General features: G+C 34.9%; 1 protein-coding gene across 3 annotated transcripts in view; it reads right to left on the bottom strand.

Moving 5' to 3' along the window:
- Positions 1 to 22,173, bottom strand: part of LOC107720667 (cell adhesion molecule 2-like) — a 437,719-nt gene that overhangs the window by 24,145 nt on the left and 391,401 nt on the right. For all 3 annotated transcript variants that reach the window (XM_016528444.1, XM_016528445.1, XM_016528446.1), the window contains 2 exons: positions 10,504 to 10,656; positions 7,230 to 7,367 (listed from right to left, as the gene is read on the bottom strand). In XM_016528444.1, the coding sequence (XP_016383930.1) occupies positions 7,230 to 7,367; positions 10,504 to 10,656 (291 nt within the window). The remainder of the gene's footprint in view (positions 1 to 7,229; positions 7,368 to 10,503; positions 10,657 to 22,173) is intronic.

The following is a 22,173-nucleotide window of genomic DNA, read 5'->3' as shown; positions in this document are numbered from 1 at the left end:
GATGAATGATATATACAAACCCTTCCATGAAAACATTATAGACTAAATATAATACAGACTAAAACTGTAAAGTTTTGTATATGTAAGTGCTTCTGAAATGAAGATTTCGGATTTAGTGCATTCTGAGAAAATGCCTTTAAAGATATGTAATGTAATTGAAATCTATAGATGCAAATAGATAAAGTGCAATAAAATAAACAAAAGTGTATTTTGGATGTTGACTAGTTGACCAGTGCATGAAAATACCTTTATTGCATTAAGGATATTAGTTCATTGTTTTGTGGCTGCTTGTGTGCTTTATTGTGTGTACATATGATGAAACCGCAAGATAAATCATCATTACATGTTGCCTTACTCTGCCATTTTGTATTCGAACAGCGAGATGGAATGAAAGAAAGAGTTTTTAGCAGAACCCCCGGAGGAAAAAGAGGACGACGATCACTCTCTCTTTCATCTGCTCTGGAGATTTTCCTGTCGGCTAATCTGTTACATGTTCTCATAGTTCTCCTCGGGGGAGTTATCCTCCCTGAAGGAGGTCTGTGGATGGATATGCACCCTTATCATCCTGGAGGAGGAAAAGAGAAACATTCCCATAGTTCTATAGGAGCATATTGATATCATCTTACTGCAAAAATAATGGTCTTAATCAGTAATTTTTTAACCCAGTAATAATATCTAAACATCCTTAAAACAAGATTAATTTAGAAGAAAAATTGCATTAGATAAGACTTTTATCTTCAGCTAATTTTTCTTACCCCATGGGCAAATTGGGTTTTATTCTTGTTTTAAGTAGAAACATCACAAAAACCTCATCCAACTTTGTTAGATTTATGCTTAAAACAAGAAAAACAAGGGAAAAAATATATCTTAAATAAATTTTTTTAAAAGTATTTTTCTTCTTGTATCTTATTTTAATAAGATTTAGATATTTTTTACTGGAAATTAAGCAAACAATATTGCAGATTTTTTTTATTTTTTTTTGCACAGCATTTGCAAACTCTCTGAGACTTTGGAAAGAGAGAGTGCTGTCAGAGGTTTGGGCTGAATGGAAAATGTCATTATGGTGCATGTTTTATTCATGCTTCTGCCAAGACACAGGAGGCATTTTAGAATTCCATTTTTAATGACTATTGATTGATTGCACTCAACATGATGTAAGAAAAAGCTGTGGGGGTAAGAAAGATGTTGTGCACACACATTAAATACCTGTACATGTTTGCATTCATATATATATATATATATAAGTGTGTGTCTGTACTGTATGTTTGTGCGTTTGTATGGGAGAAAGAGAGTATGTGCTTTCCGTAAATAAAATGTAATTTTGTGGCAAAAACATGGAAATAACTTGTCGTTTTTATCTTGTTGTGTACTATATTTATTTGCTTGGTCAGTGTCTTTGTGGGTTTTGGTTCTTTTGCCGTTGTAGACTGTAAGGACCTTTGAAATAACTGAAATCATTTGGCGAAGTGCAGGGGAGCAACTGCACATTTTCTGAGGGGTATGCAAGATCAGTGTTGGCGCCCCCTGTAGCCCCTAACACTAACTCCCGCAGAAATCTTTCTGCAACTCAATGTCCAAAAGACCATAAACTAGCATGTACATGGAAGGATACAAACTCATCAGGGGTGAAAAAAGGGACAAAGGTTTGAACCCCTTGCCCCATATTGCTCACTTTTTAGTTAGGTAATTTTGGAGGAATTTACAATATATATATATATATATATATATATATATATATGCATTTTTACTTATCGAGGTAATTCTTAAAAAATTTGCCATGCTTAAGTGTAAGATTTCTGCCACCTGGAAGAAAAACAAAAACTATTAAAATGAATATCATGATATTCTCACTATGACCACTAGATGTCAGCAGATGATCATTCATTGTCTCATTTAGCCTACCATTTCCACTCCGTAATATAGCTGTTTTCACATTTTACTTTTGGATTTATATTTAGACATTATAAAATCACTATTATAACAATTAAAACATCACTTTTTTGTCAAAGTTCAGCATTGTTTTGTACTGAAGTACACTACCAGTCAAACGTTTTTGAACAGTAAGATTTTTAATGATTTTTAAAGAAGTCTCTTCTGCTCACCAAGCCTGCATTTAATTGATCCAAAGTACAGCAACAACAATAAAATGTTGAAAAATTGTACTATTTAAAATAACAGTTTTCTCTTTGAATATATTTTAAAATGTAATTTATTCCTGTGATTTCAAAGCTGAATTTTTAGCATAATTACTCCAGTCACACGATCCTTCAGAAATCATTGTATTATTCTGATTTGCTGCTCAAAAAACATAAAGTCTGTAAAATGTAAAGTCTGTTTTTATAGAACAGTGTACATGTTTTACTAACTGATTAGAATTTGTTTTGTTTTTAGAAAATAAAATAAGTAAATAAATAAAAATGATATTTATTATTATTATATTTATGTAACTATATCTTTTGTAACGTTACAAATGTCTTTATCATCACTTTTGAACAAAAAAATCTTACTGTTCAAAAACTTTTGACTGGTAGTGTATGAAGTAACAAGAACTTAAAAAAACCCCCCAAAAAAAACCCATCTACTTGAATCACACAAGTGACCTATTTTGAATGCAATAAACATGCAATAAACAGATGCACATTTTTACTCCAATGATGAAAATAAGGAGCCGGAGATAGAAAGAGAGCAAGAAAGAGAGTGTGAGAGAGAGAGGGGCATGTGAGAATGTGAGAGGTGGTGATATTAGATTCCATTACAGCTGTCAATTTCACACACACACACACACACAAACACATCTTGGGCTCTGCATACGCGGGGGGAGAAAGTGTGAGATGTCTTGCATCCTGGAGACTGGCACAAATTTAATACCAGGCTGAGCGTTGCTACAGTCCCAGAGATCCCACAATAATGCAACTGCTATTCCCAGTCCAGGCTTCCAAAATAAATGCGTTTATCGCAGTTCAGCCTCACACAGCGGTGGAGAAGTGCTGAAAACCGCGATGACAACAGCTGCCACGACTCACAAACACAGCGCCAAGAAGGCCGCAAACACAAAAGCAGACAGAGAGAAGCTCTACAGGAAAACAACAGACTGAAGAATTGGAGTGAGCAGAGCCGAAAAGCAATATCCTTTTGTTTACTTACACCTCTCTGCCATGAAACCAAGAAAAAGAAACTAAGACAACCTGACAATATAAATAGAGTTTCTCACATTACTAAATCCCTCACTGTTATTTTTTATTTGTTTATTTTTATTTGTTTATTTATTTTTTCTTCAGTATTTTATTCTATGTAGGGCTTTAATATGTTGTCATTTTGTTATATACTGTATGGGGACAAAAAAGAAAAAGATAGATAGATAGATAGATAGAATATAAAAAAAAAAAAAACCCAAATCAAAGTTATTTGGTAAAAAAATGTTTTTCCCTCCCCAAGGAAAAAAACAAAATTAATTTTATATATATATATATATATATATATATATATAAAATAAAACAACAATAGTAATTGATTGAAAGTTCTAATTATATGTTATATGATAAACATCCTGTGATTTTATATTTGTGTGTTTCAACCCTCTGGGGTACACTCTTTTTAATGCATCCTTGAAATGTGTTCTTGCCTTATTGGATCCATCCATCAAAACACACATTCACGATGAAAATATCTAAGACTGACACTTTGCAATCAACTGAGAGCCCATAAACTTCAGGCTTTATGAGACTGTGGACTGACGCGAGTCGGAGAGACCTTAGCAAACCCCTTCCTGAGTTCACACAACAAGCTACATGTGGCATCTAAATATATTTACCACATGCTACTTTCTCGTTCAAACCACCTGCTCACAAAAATTCACATTGGGTAATGCCGTTCTAGCATTTTTGATGGATGAAATGTGTCTTTGTTACAGACTTGCGTATAATAATTTGCACCTGCATTACAAAAGTACGGTGGCCTCCATCGTATCTCCACAACACAACTAAAACAAGCCGCTACACAATGAAAATAGCACAACACAATGGAAACAAGCCAGAACACAATGGAAACAAGTCACAACACAACACAACGAAATTAGCACAACACAATGGAAACAAGCCGTGACACAATGAAATTACCACAACACAACAGAAACAAGCCACGACACAATGAAATTACCGCAACACAACAGAAACAAGTCGCAACACAATGAAATTAGCACAACACAACAGAAATAAGCTGCAACACAACAAAATTAGCGCAACACAATGAAATTAGCACAACACAACGGAAACAAGCTGCAACACAACAGAAATAAGCTGCAACCAATGTTCCCTCTAAGCTGCGCGTGTTCAAGTTAGAGTTATTCAGAGTTAGAACTGGTGAATGCGGTTAACAGGTTTCATAGAAAGAGAAAGAATAATGTGCGCCGAATCAGTCGCTGTAGAATCGAATACGAAATAGCTCAACACGAGAGCTAACGCAAACGCAATGACATGTGAAATAAAACGTCATCATGTTTTAAAGAAGAGTGGTTTCATTAAGTGGTGGAAATAGCGGATGATGGGCACAGAACAGTAACAAAACTCCGAGACATTTACAGTCACACACAAGTGTAGTAGTGTGCTCTACTACATGGGGATGTTTTAGATAACTGTAAAAGAATTCACATATTCACGTTTTTTAAAAATATTTATTGAAAATATTTGTTTTTTTCTATTCTATTATATTCTATTATAGGCCTAAATAATTGACCTCAAATTCATCAGCAATAACTATTTCATTTTTTCATATTTGCTATATTATATTATATTACATTATATCATATTATATTATTATAAATAATTGAACTATTCTGTGTGAGATAATTTTTTTAATGATTTTTTAAAAATAAAATTTCTTGGTAAGTAACACGGCACTGTAAAAAATGTTTTCTCAGGTAACCTAAAATGTGCATCATTCAGTTACAATCAAGGGTCAAATCAAATATAAATAGCACATTAAAGTTAAAAGTTACACACTTTTTTGTGTGCGCGCTGTACAGGTCTGGTAAACTTTGCTATTCATTATATATAAAGAATGTTTTTGCTCAGGTGGCCGAAATGTCCGCCCAATAGAGAACATTTTTGCTGAGCAAGAAAAAAAATTAGAGGGAACATTGGCTGCAACACAACGAAATTAGCACAAAACAATGAAAACAAGCCACAACACACCGAAATTAGCACAACACAACGAAATTAGCACAAAACAACGGAAACAAGCCATACCACAGCAAAATTACCACAACGCAATGAAATTAGTCCTATGCGTTGTGTTGTGGCAATTCCGTTGTGTTGTGCAAAACAGGGCCACCGTATAAAAGACACCAAAAAAACAAAAACAAAACAACAAAACACAGGGGTCTCAGAGTCAGAGAGAGAGCGAAAATTTCAGTGTTAATGGTCATATTAATATCTGACCTCACGGCTGGAGAAAATTTTTGCTGAATTAATCAAATACAATCACAGCTAATTAAAAGAAAACAACGGAATTTTGGAGTAATGTGAAGAAATGACCACTATTGCAGTTTTGTTCAAAATGTTTCACATCTATCAAGGCTAAATGCATGTTTTCTTGTATACAAATCTATTATTTTCTTGCCTTAAAACATCACTGTTAATTAAAGAATAGATCTACATCTAACCTAAACACCAAGATCGTTAATGAATACGAAGATTGTATCATTTATCTGTGACTACAGCGAGCCTGAGTCACATGCAAGGAGATCAGGTATCAGTTTCTTAAAGGAATCTTAAACAAAGCAGCTTACTTTTCTGCCGTTCTCATCTGAAACATCACTGATCCCTTAATGAAATGAAATAAGCTCTGAAAATCCTCCCCTACCCACAAATTCGGTCTGTTTATCAAATGACCAGAGGGACTGACCGCAGACGTAATATCTGATAAGGAGCCTAATCAGGATCCCCGTTCGAAGTCAAAATTATAAGAACCCTTGACTAGACACTGATAAGAGGCTAAACTTTTTCACTCAGACTTTAGGTACTCCTCTTATTACTTTCTTTCTTGGTAATAGATGAAAAGAATAATTCACCTCAAAAACAAACATTTCCTCATTTTAAGAGGAAATAATTTTAAGATTTCCGTAAGACTTTATTTTCTTGCGTGGAGCACAAAAGGTGACTTTTTCAAGTGAATAAAAACATGGTCCTCAAGCTCCAAAATAACTGAAAAACAACCATAAAGTATGTATAAAGCATACAGTTTTCTTGGTACAGTGCGTTCTTGAGAGAGTAGTGATGTCTGACTCATGAACGACTTGTGAGTCAGATTAATTGGTTGATCTGGATCACAAAATCGGTCTTGATTTGGTCGCAGAAGTTAACAGCTCACTGGAGGGGAAAATTATCTGTGAATATTTACTTAGATTTCAATCTGTCCATCACACAAATCTAGTCGTATGGATTTTACGTCCTTTTTGAAGCATGAAAGCTTTGGTACGCATTTATTGTAATGTAATCGCACAGAAAAGCGCAACCAGTACAATGTTCAATAGGGTGAGTAAACAAAACAAAAATACACTGACAAAAAAATTAAATAAATAAACTAGTGCATGGTTACATAGAAAAAGAAAAGCAAGGCAGTGAAAAACGTATTCTGTGTATGCGCCTATTAGGGTTGTTGCTGCCCTGAGTTATTATTAATGTACATTAAATATATGGTTAAATACAGTTTATAGCCGCTTAATACTAAATACAGCAATGTACAGATAAACAAGCTAATCAAAGTCATTGCAAAGACATAAAAAGCGTTGAGCCATGCTTCATCCTCTGGGGTTTCACTGTAAAGGCCTCTCCCCAAGGTTCCGTCCACCGGAGACACAATAATCAGTCAGTGTGGGAAATGTCGCCTCGTTGCTAATTAGAACCGCTGTATTTTTAGAAGTGCTGCAAACGCACGACAAAGACACTCAATGCCATCTGCATTGTACGCATGGCAGAGCGAGTTTCTACTTAGAGAATTCTTCGCTTGCTGTCATTGCATGTTTTTATCCCCTCTCTTCACGTCTGACTGAGAGGGGATGTTGTTTATATGCTGATGGATTTGTGGAGAAGATGCTACATGAGTGGTTACTTGCATATTTTACTGAACATACAGTAGTCTTAAAATATGCACTTACTTGCAGTAAAATGTCTTTGTGATTTGGCTTATAAGTGTTAATGTGAGTTTAATCGTATTCCATCAACTTTCCTCACCTTTGATCTCCTTCTCATTCTTGAACCATCGGACATCAGCCGCAGGTTTGCTGCCAGAGGTCACACAGGTCAGAGTGATTTGATCTCCCTCCATCACAGGCTTGGTGAGTCCATTGATCTCTGGTTTCTTAGGCACACCTAAACATCGAGGAGAAAGAGAAAGAGAAAGAGAAAGAGAAAGAGAAAGAGAGAAAGATGGCTTAGCACTTTGGTGAGTTCAAAATATGAACAGTAGGTAAGCGTGAATTTAATGGAAAAAGATTGGAGATATTTTATTTATCATCTTCTATGAGCTACCCCAGTTCTTTTATTTTGCCTGGGGGTTTTTTGTTGTTCAATGAGGTTAATTTAAATTTAGACCCTTTATTCAGTGGTTATTTGATCATATTATTGCAGAATTTAAAAACAGTACAGTATCTTCAATAAAATAGATTTTATAACTAGGGCTGTCTAGTCTAAACTATTTTAGATTTAAAATTGAATTAATTACATATGCTGGTTATTTAATCAAATTAAAATGTAATTAATCACATATACACTACTGTTAAAAAGTTTAGGGTTGTTTTTATAATTGATATTTTTCAAATCTATCTATCTATCTATCTATCCATGTAAAAGTGTCATAATTTGCTCAATTTAATGCATCTTTGCTGAATAAAAGTATTATTAAAATGATTATTTTTACATCTTGCTGACCCCAAACTTTTGAAATGTAGTGCATCAACATTTGCTTAAATGAAGATAAAACATAATAATTAAAAATCAGTCTGTCAATGGCCTACAATCCACAGCAATCCATTTTTAAATTGAGCTGTCAATCTGTTAAAAGGCTCATTCACACAGTATGTGCTATTGCATTCCCTCTCCAGCATTTAGTTGATGGTTTATGTACACATGAAAGGCCAAATAATAACATACAAACGATTCATGTGACTTGATTCAAAGCAATGGTCATAATGTATCCTACCACCATCACAAAGATGGTGAACCTCAAATGAAGCAATCAGCATTTCAATCTTATGAAATATTTCAAGCACACGGGAAATTCTGTGGTCCACAAATACATTACTGTGTCAGGAGCTTCCTCTCTGAGGTAGCGGGCTGAGACAAAGAAAAATCAATAGGAAACATTAGTCAGGAAAATTAGATATTGGGTTTGCTTTGATTGAAGATGAGATCAGACGTTTGGCATTCAGTTCACAGGCCTTATTGCTCCCCTGAGTAAGAGGCCTTAATCACATTCCTAAGAAATAAATCAAAGCAAAAACAACCACAATGTACTATGCATTAAAAAGCAACAGAGTAAATACATCAGTCATTCTACTGCAGCGTGGCCTGTAACCTCCACTGGATGATGTGCTGTTTCTAAATATTGTCCCAAGATCAAGAAAAACCTGAAGATGCCAAGCTGTCGCTTCTGATTGATTCATTTCTTGGTATTTGATACACAAATGTTTTATACAAAACCACTTAGGGTGAAATTCACTCGCACTCGCACCACTTTGGTGAGTCGTATTTCAATGTTTGTGCACATTTCCAATTGATCGCGGCAGCTGTAATTCATCAAACGACAGAGAACAGTGTTCTAATCGACATTTAGTCCAGTCCAGCACACTTTTGATAGTTTAAGAGTCGATTCAGATGCAGTGACGCTGTCCAGTCCCAGTAAAGTACGCCAGACTGCGCTAATCTGCCGTATCTGCAATTTAGAGATCGATCGACATGTTACTGGATCAAGATTCAAAATGTTGATTCAGAAAAATGTTGTACTTGTAAAAATTACATTATCCATTATATATGTGACAAACATATGCGTAATATCCATAACAGCATATGTAACAACATGTTTAATTAATAAATAAACATTGTGTACTGTATATTACTGCTTATTTTTTCCAAGATAATAATTACAACATGTAAATTAATTGTAACCATTCATGTATTCACAATGAGCAAAACATGAATGCAATGCAGGCTTGTTGACAGAGTGTACAACTGTAATGATTTTAATGGTGTACGCCAACTAATTAAAATGAGACTAGCTAATTGGGCTTCTAATTAATGCAGAAATATGGCATTAAGTACTGTTTGTGGGCTGTCACAGCTGACATTAACTCTGGTATGTTTGGGACTTGATAGAAAGTCTGTTTGACTTTTGATTGGCAAAAGTATAGTAAAAGTTGATAGAGGAAACTAATTAAACTTCTTTCTGTGTCATTTCTCAACACTGTTCTGTGATCATCTGTGTCTTTGTTGAAGGCGACCGGGTGAATCCATTTAATTAAATCCTGATCCAGGCCAAAGTTAGATTTGCAACGCCCCCACTGAGGTAAAATTCTAATTATCTATCTACTTTCTGGAAACGACAAATTTGGTCTTTTTCTTTAGACTTGTTAATGGTTCAGTGTAGCTGCCTTCAAAAGGTCTCACTGTAACCCAGTGCAGACTGGTTGCACACATTTAGTAACAATATAGCAATATTTCTCTCCTTCAATAAATGCACCCATCCATATCCTAGTGTTCAAAATTGTTGATAAGATAAAAAAAAAAGTTTTTGAAAAAAGAAAAAAAAAAAGATCAGAAATGCAGTAAAAACAGTAATATTCTAAAAATTTATCACAATTAAAACAACTAATTTCTACTTTAATATATTTTAAAAAGTAATTTATTCCTGTGATGGCAAAGCTGAATTTTCAGCATCATTACTCCACTCTACAGTGTCACACGATCCTTCAGAAATTATTCCAATATGCTGATTTCATGATCAAGAAGCATTTTATAATATTAGCAGTTAAGATGTGACATTTATTTATTTCATTTTATTTTATTTATTCCCCCTCCCCCCTTTTTATATAAAGGATTCTTTGATGAACAGAACAGAACAGCATTTATTTGAAATAGAAAAAATTGTAACATTATAAATATAAATATCTTTACTGTCATGTTTGATCAGTTTGCATTGATTTGTGATTGCAGTTTGATTTGTGTGTGTGTATACATATAAACATTCATTGAAACTTTTTTGCTTTAAATAAATATCTTTCTTTAAATTCTAAAGACACTGAGTAAAACGTTTTCAATAAAAATGCAGGCCTATAACTGCAAAAGTGGCATTTAAAAAGGTAGATAGACTACACCGAATTCAGGACTAATGTGAACAAAACTGGCTTGTGAAATTTTGGAAAGTAACGCATGAAGGCTTAATAACTTAACGCTTCAGCTGGCTGATTTAGGATGTAATCCCACACACATCATGTGTTAAATGATGTCTTACCCAGGACGGTGAGGAAAGCCCTGGCTGTTTTGACAGGCATGGTGAAGAGGGAGCAGGTGTACATCCCCTCGTCTGCCAGTGTGACCTCGCTGATGCTGATCGTCAACTCCTGCGACGTGGCTCGGACCAGCTCAATCCGGTTATCTCTCAGCGCTGCCGGAACAAACAATCAACAGAGCACCATTAATTATGACACCTTCATTAGCATGTGCCATACTCAAGAGCGACAGATTCTCTGTGACTTCTCCAAACCACCACAAGTTTTAACCCATGAATACTGACCAACAAACAAGACGTGGATGCACCTAAACATCAACAAATTGCAATTTTAACCTAAAAATTAATTTGAAAAAAGTGAACATTTCACTCCATGATTATGTTCAAATATTGTGCTGAGAATGAAGATCAATTCTTTGCTGCAGGGAAAAATTATTTTACGATGGCTTTCAGTCAGAGGGCAAATGGAATATGGATCAGTCAGGATTCAAATCTAACATAATTTCAGTCAATAGTGTACAGAATGAGCATTCATCGATTTGAAACACACATGCTTGAGCTCACCTACTCATTTACAAACTCGCTATTTATGACATTTGCAGGTTCTTTACCCAGTCGAGTATGAATAAAAGTAAAGTTCAGACTTATTATGATTGTGACCTCTGTGCAAAAGAGGCCTAAGGATACGGTTTAAGTTATTACACCTTTTAGTGTCCATCATCACACAGGCCTAATGGAAAGGTCAAAGTGCTAATGCAAAGGTCAAAGGCTAACAGGCCATAATTCCCTAGGCATCTTTAACATGCTTTGTTTAATGATAATGACTATACCAGGAAAAAGTCTGGCAGATCATAAGATATCCGCCATGTGGCGGCACAGTTTAATCAACGGAGACAAGGTCACTAGTTCTAACCTTCTGCTTTCCATAAAACTCACTCAGAGATTTTGAGCCTCATTGACGCTCTGTAACAACCTCCAGGAATATTCACCGATGAGCTTTTATGGATCTTTTTTTCTCAGGAGAAAAGAAAGAACACACCCTCATGGTCAGCCATCAGTGTGACCTTTCAAAGCTCTCTTAATAAAAAAGTTGGTCAATGCCTAAGCCGTTAGCCTTGTCATATCACCTGAAAACTTTAAATTGAATACAGCAGTGTTAGAGAATAGTCCGTTAAACTGTAGCTTCCGAAGTTTCCAGATACTCATTTAAAGTAGTTTAACCACAGTCAAGGTTCTCTTTTAAAACAAAACTCACCACTAATAAAACGATGTACATTGAAGTTATTTAAGAGGGAAATATCTTTTAAATTGTGTAACTGTAACTGAGATAATATGCAGCTGACCCAAAAAATAACCAGGATATTGTATAATATATATGGTTATTTCATATAAACAAACAAGGACACAAACAAGTCAGTGAATTATTTCATTTACAAGAAATCTCCAAACAAACAGATACACTAAAATGAACTGGATGTGTTTATGTGGATGAAAAATGAACTGTGTTACAGGAAAAGCTACATTATTTAATAAAAAATGAGTAGTGTCACTATTTTCAGCTAGAAAAATCAACAAAGGCAGTCATGATTGTCTTAATATTTCATTATGCTATCACAGCAGGTTAAAGCTCTCAGCCACATCGAGCTGTATACACCAATTACTATGTTAAAGGAACTTTAAAGGAAGTGGAAAGTGGAACAACGCAGGCACACTCCGGGTATCCAAACAAACATCCCACCTACACACCTCAGCGAGGCCACTCGTAGCTGTAATAAAACAGCCTATCTGATGTTGTGTGTTGACCGTGTGTTTTCAGACGCGGCTTCCCAGAGGTCTGAGTGCAGCTCCCTCTGGACAGCAGCATCTCTGAGGTAATTGAACATAATGAGGTTCATTACAGGAAGAGCGGCAGGCCAATGCTGGAATGAAAAAAGAACTTGCGGTCCAGGCTGTTTTTAATGACTTCCTGTCCTCTTTCCCAAATGAAGTGCATTTCAAATAATGGGACCACCATGGCAGTGCAAAAAAAAACAAAACAAAAAAAAACATATTATTTCAAATTAATTTGGATTCAGATGTGACTACCGCTGAGTTGAAAAAAATCTTCACAATCTCTATTTGTACTCAACATTGGTTATTAAACTCCCAAGACTTAACTTTTACTGAACTACTTTCAGTGTTGTCTGATTCCCAAACAAATGACTGTAATGCAAATTTTTTTAGTGTCAAAAACATACATTAAAAACATACAACATGACCAGTGTAGTCGGTTTCATAAAAACACGTCTCCTATGAATTGGTTATTTTTAGTGAATCAAAAACATACAATGTGATCAGTGCAGTCCGTTTCGCAAACACATTTTTTTTTTTTTTGTGAATCAAAAACATACACCATGATCAGTGTTGTCCCATTTCCATATTCCAATTCCATTTTTAAAAGAAGTCTCTGATGCTCAACAATGTTGCATTTATTAGATCAAAACTACAGTAAAACACATCAATATTGTGAAATATAATTTAATCTATTAAACTACAACTAAAAAAAAATTAAAATTGAATGGAAAATTTTATAAAAAGTTGCTATTTTATTATATTTTGAATGCAATTTATTCCTATGCCTTATTCCATTTTATGAACAAATGACTCTTATGAAGCAGTTCTTTTTAGTGAATCAAAACATACAAAATAGTCCGATTCACAAACACACGACTCTTATGAACTGGTTCTTTTTTAGTGAATCAAACACATACAACATGACCACTGTAGTCTATTTCTATGAATTCCACTTCTATATTCCAATTCCATTGGGAAAAAAGTCTCTGATGATCACCAATGCTGGATTTTATTTTATTTTATTTTTTTTAAATTAAAATTACAGTAAAACTGTATAACAGTAATATTGTGAAATATAAATTTAAACTATTACTTAAAAAAAGAAAAAAGTTTATTTTAGTATATTTAAAAAAGTAATTTATTCCCATACCTTCCATTTAATGCTTAAACGACTCTTATGAATCAGTTCTTTAATCAGTATTTTAAAAAGATCAATTTGAATGAGACTGAAACACTGCCTTGAATAATTTACAGCATTAATCAAATCGAGCAAGACTTTCATTCGCTGATGTCACTGTTGGACAGTGTCACTTGAGAAAAACTAGTTGTTTACATGCTATTTAATCTCATATTTCAATGTACTTGTTTATTTTTTATTATTGTACAGCCAAATGATTTTGGCTGTACAATAATAAATGACTTTCACTTTTTTTTTTTGAGGAGGCACTGCTCAAAAATCGCCCCTGGAACAAACCCACATGCACACACTCCTGCACACAAACTCTCTTCAGAATTCAAACCTCTACATGAGTTGAGGCGTAGATGCTCTCTCTACTGAATCTAATGCATCACAAGTATTCAGTGGAACGAAGGCTTTGCTGGGCATACACATACATATTGAACAGACTCTGAATTGTGCACATGGTCAGATGACCATTGTTCACTCCACAAATATCTGGAAGCTTATGCTGCTTATGCTTGGGCCCTAAGCCCGATCCCACAGCCTGAATCCGACTGCTGAACAGAACTACGATGCTTCAGAAAAATGCCAGTAACTTCTGACAGTTCTGGAAATGCCAAATAAACATTCTGTCCCCATTCTGTAGAGCAGTGGTTCTCAAACTTTTTACAGCGGCGTACCCCCTGGGGCATTTAACATTCTTCTGCGTACCCCCTCTCTTCCAATTAGACCGCAGTCACACCTTTTCTATTAAAGGACAATATTTGCACCCTTAAATTGATTTACAGGTGCATTTTTTACCTTTATGGAGGCAAATATTTTCTATCCTTATTAATTGTATGTCATGTTTTATGTCATATTCTTAACATTTCATTAAGTGTATTATTAATAAATAATAAATAATAAACAATAAATAAAGCAAGAAATGATGGCAAATCGAAGTGATACTTGTAGATTTAAAAATAAAACAGCCAATAGGTGGCGGCAAGTCGCTGTCTTAATGAGCCAGGTGTCGCGTCATTCATTCATTCATTCATTCAGCATTGAAGCAAATGCTGTAGTTATGAATGGGTTATTAATCACTGACTCTCCAAATCGTTCAAAGCCGCAGATTCGTTCACTAACGAAACACTGCTGTATGATGCTTGGAGATGATACGGATTTCGTTGGAACTATTATTTCGTTGCAAAATAGAACAAACATGACAATATTCTGTTAAAAATGTAGGCTACATTTAAAATGTAAAATGTTCACTTAATACTACCTTTTTTGTTGAACTGTTGTAAAAATTAATGGCACATTTGCCATCGTTTGGATATTCAGGGAAATTTGCATTCTTGCTCGTATCTTAAACATGAAAACAATAACACGCACAGTGTGTGTCTTTATCGAGGAGAGTTTAAATCGATCTCAGTGTACAGTGCGTGTCAATATTTGCTCTTCATGCTATTAAGTGAAGATCTACTTTAAAGATACATTGAACAGCAGCGCGATTTGCTAAAGCAGCATATTCAGCGGCCATCCTATCACATGCACGCTGCTTGTGTGGATGCAGTCAGTTTTGACTGCAAAAAATGAGGTAAGCTGATCGGATGTATTTGACCGTTTACGACACTCCCATTTTCCTGTTTTTACATTAGAAGCGGCATTTTGCTTGTCAGAAATACGTTCGGTTTTAATGTTGCTTTAAGTTGGGATATTAAATGAATGCCAAAACTCAGAATTTTGTTCGCGTACCCCCCACCGTCATCTCACGTACCCCCAGGGGTACGCCTACCCCAGTTTGAGAACCACTGCTGTAGAGCAGAAAGGGAGGGATATTTATCCATCTCGGACTAAAGCTGGGATACTTTGACTAAATGGGATACTCTGAGACAAGGTTTTTTTTTCAGTCTTTAAGATGCCACGGACCCCCAAATATAGGGACCCGTTTTCTAAAATGTAAAAGGTAGCAATATATTTTCATGTATAAAGACTACATTTAAACACTGTAAAACCTAAATAAATAAATAAAACATTTACAAAATATTATTTCAGTCTTTCTGTCTAAAAAGGCTACTTATCAATTTCACAAGTGAAAATTATTTTAAAGTAAATCCTACATCAATTTTTTTCAGTGTAATGAGAACAATTAATATTATAAAAATGTGTAAAACATTATTTGTAGAACATTTTGTTTCTATTACATTATTCCATATCCCCTACTCATCATAGTACTGTACTGTTAGATGTATTGTCTATTTATTTCAATATTTTTATTTATTGTTTATTTATTTATTTATTTATTGTAATAATTTTTTTCATTTGTTTAAAATAAATATATCAATACATATAATATAATATAATATAATATAATATAATATAATATAATAATATTTAAAGTTTATGATTTTGAAGTAAATTGAATCCTAACTTTCTCCTCTCTTTACATTGGAGATTATTAACAGCTAACAGGTTCGAACTCTGTATTAAATATTTCAGATTGAACAGATCATTCCTTGAGATCCAAACTGATCAGCGAATATGGAAAAACAGCAAATCACTTTCACAAATCAAAACACGAAGCAAGCTTGAATCTGTGATGATGCTTGTTTATCAGAATATAATGAACGCGTGCTTTGGCACATCCAGAATGACAGCATTAGAAATGACGTGTTTTCGCTCACAAGAGATGCCATATTGGCTCAGTGGCCGAAGTGAACCAATAGACACTTATCTATGATCTCTCAAGGGAGACATCTGTTTCATTTATTGACACTGTTGATCTTGTAATATTCATGAAGCAGTTCTGATCTTCAAAAAGCCTTTTATGCACACATTATCATGATAGCACACAAAAGGTTTGACCAAAGATCTGGAAAAATTAGAGAAAACACAGATGCCCTTTGATTAAGACACAGTTCTTCCCATGCCGGCAGGGAAATGGTATCAGATTGCTCTCCGGTGGATTTCACACTTTGATGAAGCTTCCTGCCGAGTCTCTAAAGTGCTAATTTTGTTGCACCAAAGCCATTAATTAATGACGCGTCTTCTCAAATTGCTGGGGAAGGTCATTAGAGCCGGGGTAAAGTAAGACAAGTTGAAGAATGTCTCTTATAATTGATAATAAACTCTCATAGCATAACGAAGACACCAAACAAGTTTCTCATCTGCAAAACCTCTCATCAAAGACAGCCCAGTTCAAACACGCAGGATTACAGAAGAGAAAAAACGACTGAAGTGAATAAAAGGTCCTTCGTTCCTCTCTAGAGCTAAGAAACACTCAAATACAAACAATTAACAGTCACATTGTTACTTAATCTGTGCTTGATTTCCATTTCATTGGGGCTAGTAACTAAAAAAACGACTGTTTAATGGTGCTAAAGCTTTTGCCATTCCTTTTCAGCACAAAACGGCACTGATAACCACATTACATTCCAGTTCGGATTCACGCACCAGAAATGTGAAGGAATTTCGTCTGGGTGCGATAATGACAGAGGAAATGATCAGAGTCTATATGGAGTCTGACAAGCCGTTATCATAAAGTTACACCCATTCTTTCCCCTCATTAACAAATGATGTTCGTTAGAAAAATAGTGCCATCCATTCAGCAGTGATTGAACAAATATCTAATTATCATGTTTGATTATACCATAAATCAGAGCATGATTGATAAATAAGTACCAGCCTCAGAATCGCTAATGAGCTCTTTCATTACATCTCACTGTATCAAGCCTCTTTCAGAGGAAATCGAGCAAGATTTAACTACAGCACTGATACGGACAGAAGGAAATGGGAAGTCAGATGGACGAGGAAGTCTCTTATATTTTCTCAGTGACATGCTCCTGATACAAAACCACAGGCCTTCCACCCTGACAGCTCAGCACTGTCAACTACCTGACCTGTCATTTTTTTGCAAACTGTTATGATCTGCTATGAACAGTGTACATAAAACATTATGCAACGAATCCCTTATTTTATACTAGAAGGCTTTTGTGAGGATCTTAAAAAACAATATTTTGCAATGTCAGACCTGAGCAGCTTAAAAAAAAACATAATGCTGCAAAAACTTGATAAACTCCCATTTAATTTTTGACTTAAAAATTTACTAATTTTTTATGCATTATTTAAGCTCCATTTTGCAGTGTTTGTAAAAAACTACAATATTTTTTATATGTAAAGTGACTGAGAGCGACAACAATAGCATACACAAAATATAAAATACATATAATACAAATTATTCATGCCACAGTGCATAAAGCAGGCCTGCAGCACACGTTAAAATTACGCTTAACCCAACATACCAAATGAACGTGTGATTAATTAAATCAATAAAACAGAATCAAGTTAAAACTCTGAAAACTATGCAGCAATCACAGAAATGTGGCAGTTCAAATGGATTGAAACAAAATACATTATTTCTTAAATCTTACATTTTTCAAACATCATTTAATTATAGTTTCTTAATAACTAATGAAATTATTTTATAGCTGTAAATACACTCCTCAATTATCAGAGATATATAAAAAACAGCTTCCACAAAAATAATAAAAAAAATTATTACAATAATTAATTACTATTGATGATATATATATTTAAATACAATGCACTATGCTAAATACAAAAAATACAATTCACTATGCTTTAATTCATTGGTAGTATCAATATGAGCAGAAGAAGTATCTCCCCATCGTTTCCATGTCTCCCAGTGCCCTTTCTCAAAATAAATTCACTACACTAACCTTCCCGGCTCTCACTGGTCAGCCCAGCTTCTAAATCTCATCTGACGGGACTCTTCCCAAGGCAGTCACATCTCAGTAACTCTAACTGACATCTCAGCAGCCCCTCCACAGGGAGAAGCACCAGGCTTCAGAGCGACTCCAGGCTGCCAGTCCAAACAACAAAATACAACTATTGCCCCTTTCTTGCCTCTCTCTCTCTCATTCCTTTCTCTTGTGCTCTGTTATTCCACCTCCCCATCATCTTCTCTTTTCTCTTATGCCTGGATGACTATACACGACATGTTAGTGGACAACATTGTGCGGTTTGCTCAAAACAATAGGAAGATGATAAATTGATTTTGCTTCATAACGTCTCAGTCTTTTTGCAGAAGAAATCTATATTGACAATGTACACAACCAGTCAAAAGTTAGGACCCACCTAGTCAGTCAAATCAAAAGTCAAACCAAAACTAAGTAAAACGTGCTTTTCACAGTTTTTGTTTTAAATAAATCGTCTATTTTGTAAAGAAATATGAGTCCTTAAAAGGTATATAGAAAATAGGCTATGTAAAACATTTGAAATAAATCATATATTATTTATATTTAATATTATTTATAGCTTAAATTACGTTTATTATTTGTTTTTAATATTATATTACAGTATAAAATTATAAAATAAGTATATATATATATATATATATATATATTACAATATTATTATATATATATATATTACAATATTATTATTAATATATATATTACAATATTATTATTAATATATACATTTGTATATATGTATATATTAATTATTGTTATATATTAATTATTGTTAAGTTATGAGAAAGATTACATAATCTATTATGCTATTACACTAAAATAAAATAAAAAATGCAATTAACAAAGGAACGGCAAGTAACATTGAATTAAACATGACATTTTTAAGTAGAAAGAATGAAACAGTATTTTCTTTAAAACATAATCAAATAATGTTTGTTTTATTTACAAATAAAAAACATACATTGTTGTTAGCTGGCTTAGCTTACTAGCTCTTTATTTCTTTTTTATTTTTTAATTGGGGTCACTGGTTTGACTGAAAGTCTGATAATATATATATTACAATATTATTATTAATATATATATTACAATATTATTATTAATATATATATTACAATATTATTATTAATATATACATTTGTATATATGTATATATTAATTATTGTTATATATTAATTATTGTTAAGTTATGAGAAAGATTACATAATCTATTATGCTATTACACTAAAATAAAATAAAAAATGCAATTAACAAAGGAACGGCAAGTAACATTGAATTAAACATGACATTTTTAAGTAGAAAGACTGAAACAGTATTTTCTTTAAAACATAATCAAATAATGTTTGTTTTATTTACAAATAAAAAACATACATTGTTGTTAGCTGGCTTAGCTTACTAGCTCTTTATTTCTTTTTTATTTTTTAATTGGGGTCACTGGTTTGACTGAAAGTCTGAGTGGTCTATAAAGGTTCGAAATGCCAGCTTTACATCCAAATGCTTTTAAACTCTTATAAATTCAGTCCAATGCGTCCCAACCTTTGACAGGTAGTACATAAAAAACAAGAGCTGCCAATAAGTTTTTCACAGCATCACAGGCAGTATCATAAACGCTCGTGCCCGTTAGCAGTCTGCTCCAAAACGCCGACGGCTAATATCCTGTTACAAAGTGCGACCTTGCGCTCTGAATCCGTGCCAACACATCTCTTTGAAAATGACCAGCTAATAGTTTATATTAAATCAATTTCCCCTGGGGCAATGGAGATTGCGGCTATTATTGTTGCGGTAAATTATGTTAGCATTGCTGAACTAGCACTTAGCATGGCTTAATGGTGATTTGTATTCCGAACGCATTAAGTGGCGGGCTTCGCAGATTGCTCCGGAGCAGCCTGACGCTGCGAACATCTCCCCAGCCGAACATGCCTGCCAAACAACCGAGAGGTAATGTCATTACACGCACTATCCATCAAAGTGCACATGCTCCATACGCACAGACGCCTGACCTCAAACACGCGCGCCCGAAACGGCGGATCCAGTGGCCAGGGAAGACAGCAGGTGTTATGGCTGATACCTTGCTAGGTTGAGTCATGCTGGCAGGGGAATTTACTGCACCATTGGCTGTAGTGATGGGGTGTCACAGTGAGATTTGGGTGTCATTCAAAGAGCGGGCTTTGTTAGAGCCTTTCAGGATTGCCTTGAGAAGACAAGCACCATGCTACGCTCCACACTGGCCTTGGGTCATAAAATCTGACAGTACATTGGCCCATTATGATCTGGAGATATTCCTCCTGTGTCTCACTGGCTGTTTTGAGCCTTCGTTTCCCTAGAGACGGAGGATTGGGTGCGGAAGGGACCGAAATATGCTCTGCAAGTTGTGAGACTTCAGAGAGTTTGCTTTTTAAAATCACATTTCATATATGAGAGGAGCTCAAAGTAATACTCAGTTTTTCAGGCCGCTGCGCTTTTCTGTCTGAGCGAGGTTTAAATAACGTGTTTGATGTTTAGTTGCAGCGCCTCGGTGCTGTTGAAGTGTGCTAGCGCTGTGATCCCGAATTAACTGCACTCGTCTTTCCCCGTTGGGCATGCTTAGTTATCCACACAGATGGGCTAGCTGGAACTCCGCTCGCCTGTAATGCATCCCGAACATGAGGAAGAGGTGAAAAGTTTAAGTCTTATTAATAGACTAGACGATGGAGATCGCACGGATTACGTGGTACAAACTGTAAGCGTCGTGTATATTGCGACCAGGGCCATCCTTTGGGCGGTGCAACTGGTGCGGTCGCACCGGGCCCCGCACTTTGTGGGGGCCCTGCGTTAGTTAAGGATGGCCCTGTTTGCAACACCCCTAACACGATAACAATATTTAATTATTTAAATATCATGATTATCGTAAATACCAGTATATCGCTACACCCCTAATTCAAGTCATCCTATCCACCTTATTTTTGTTGTAAGAGTTTGTTGTAAATGTTATGGGTCTGGCTTCCGGTGACATCTGCGTCCAGCTATTTTTAGCTGTACAAAACAGCTTGTTTTGCTGCTTAATATTGCAAATTGGTGTGTGTTACCATATAATTAAAATGTATTATCTTAATTATGAACACACTGTTTTGTAGTGCAAACAGTTTTACCATTTACTGCACGTTGTTATTCTTCTCGTTATTTCCTTATAGCAGCTAAGGAACCGGAAGTCTCGCCCATAGGCTTACTTCCACGTCAAAGAATAAGGTGGATAGAGAATGAGGAGTTACGTCACAATGTTTTCACTCCGCATTGCATTTCGGGAAGGCACCGCCATATTAGCAGGATACTCTATCTGTTGCCATGGTTACTTCTCATTCTCTATACAGATACCTGCTACCTTTTGTTTTGTTTTTGCCTTTAAGTTCAAACATTCATCATTTCATTCTTCATTGTATCGTTTGCAGGGAAGAGAAGCTATTTTATCACATTGCATGATAAGATTTTTTTTTTGTAGTTTTGTAGAGTTTCGTTTACATTGATCTGATTAGCGTGAAAAAAAAAATTGTATGGCATTTAAAGACTGATATGCTTATCAAATCGTTCTTTTGCAACCAGACTGAAAACAAACATTGTTCTCTTTGCAATAATGTGTTGAATTTTCAAAAATAAAAATAATTTCATGTAGACTTTCATGTAGAGAAACATACACAATCACAGTTTTTAAACCCCTGTTTAATCCCATTCGCAGACCCACTTAGAACACAAGTTGCATTTCTTATCCTGTAAAGTCACCATAAAATGGAGGCTGGGGAAAAACGTCTCAGGTTACTTATGTAACCATGGTTCCCTGAGTAGGGAACGAGACACTGCGTCCTCTAGGGGTCGCTATGGGGAACGCCTCGTCGTGACCCGTGTCTGAAGCATACATTGAAAAAACACCAACTC

This window comes from Sinocyclocheilus rhinocerous, unplaced genomic scaffold, assembly GCF_001515625.1.
Source record: "Sinocyclocheilus rhinocerous isolate Xijiao unplaced genomic scaffold, SAMN03320098_v1.1 scaffold603, whole genome shotgun sequence".
NCBI classification, from domain to species: Eukaryota; Metazoa; Chordata; class Actinopteri; order Cypriniformes; family Cyprinidae; genus Sinocyclocheilus; species Sinocyclocheilus rhinocerous.
This window is presented reverse-complemented; position numbering and strand designations above follow the sequence as displayed.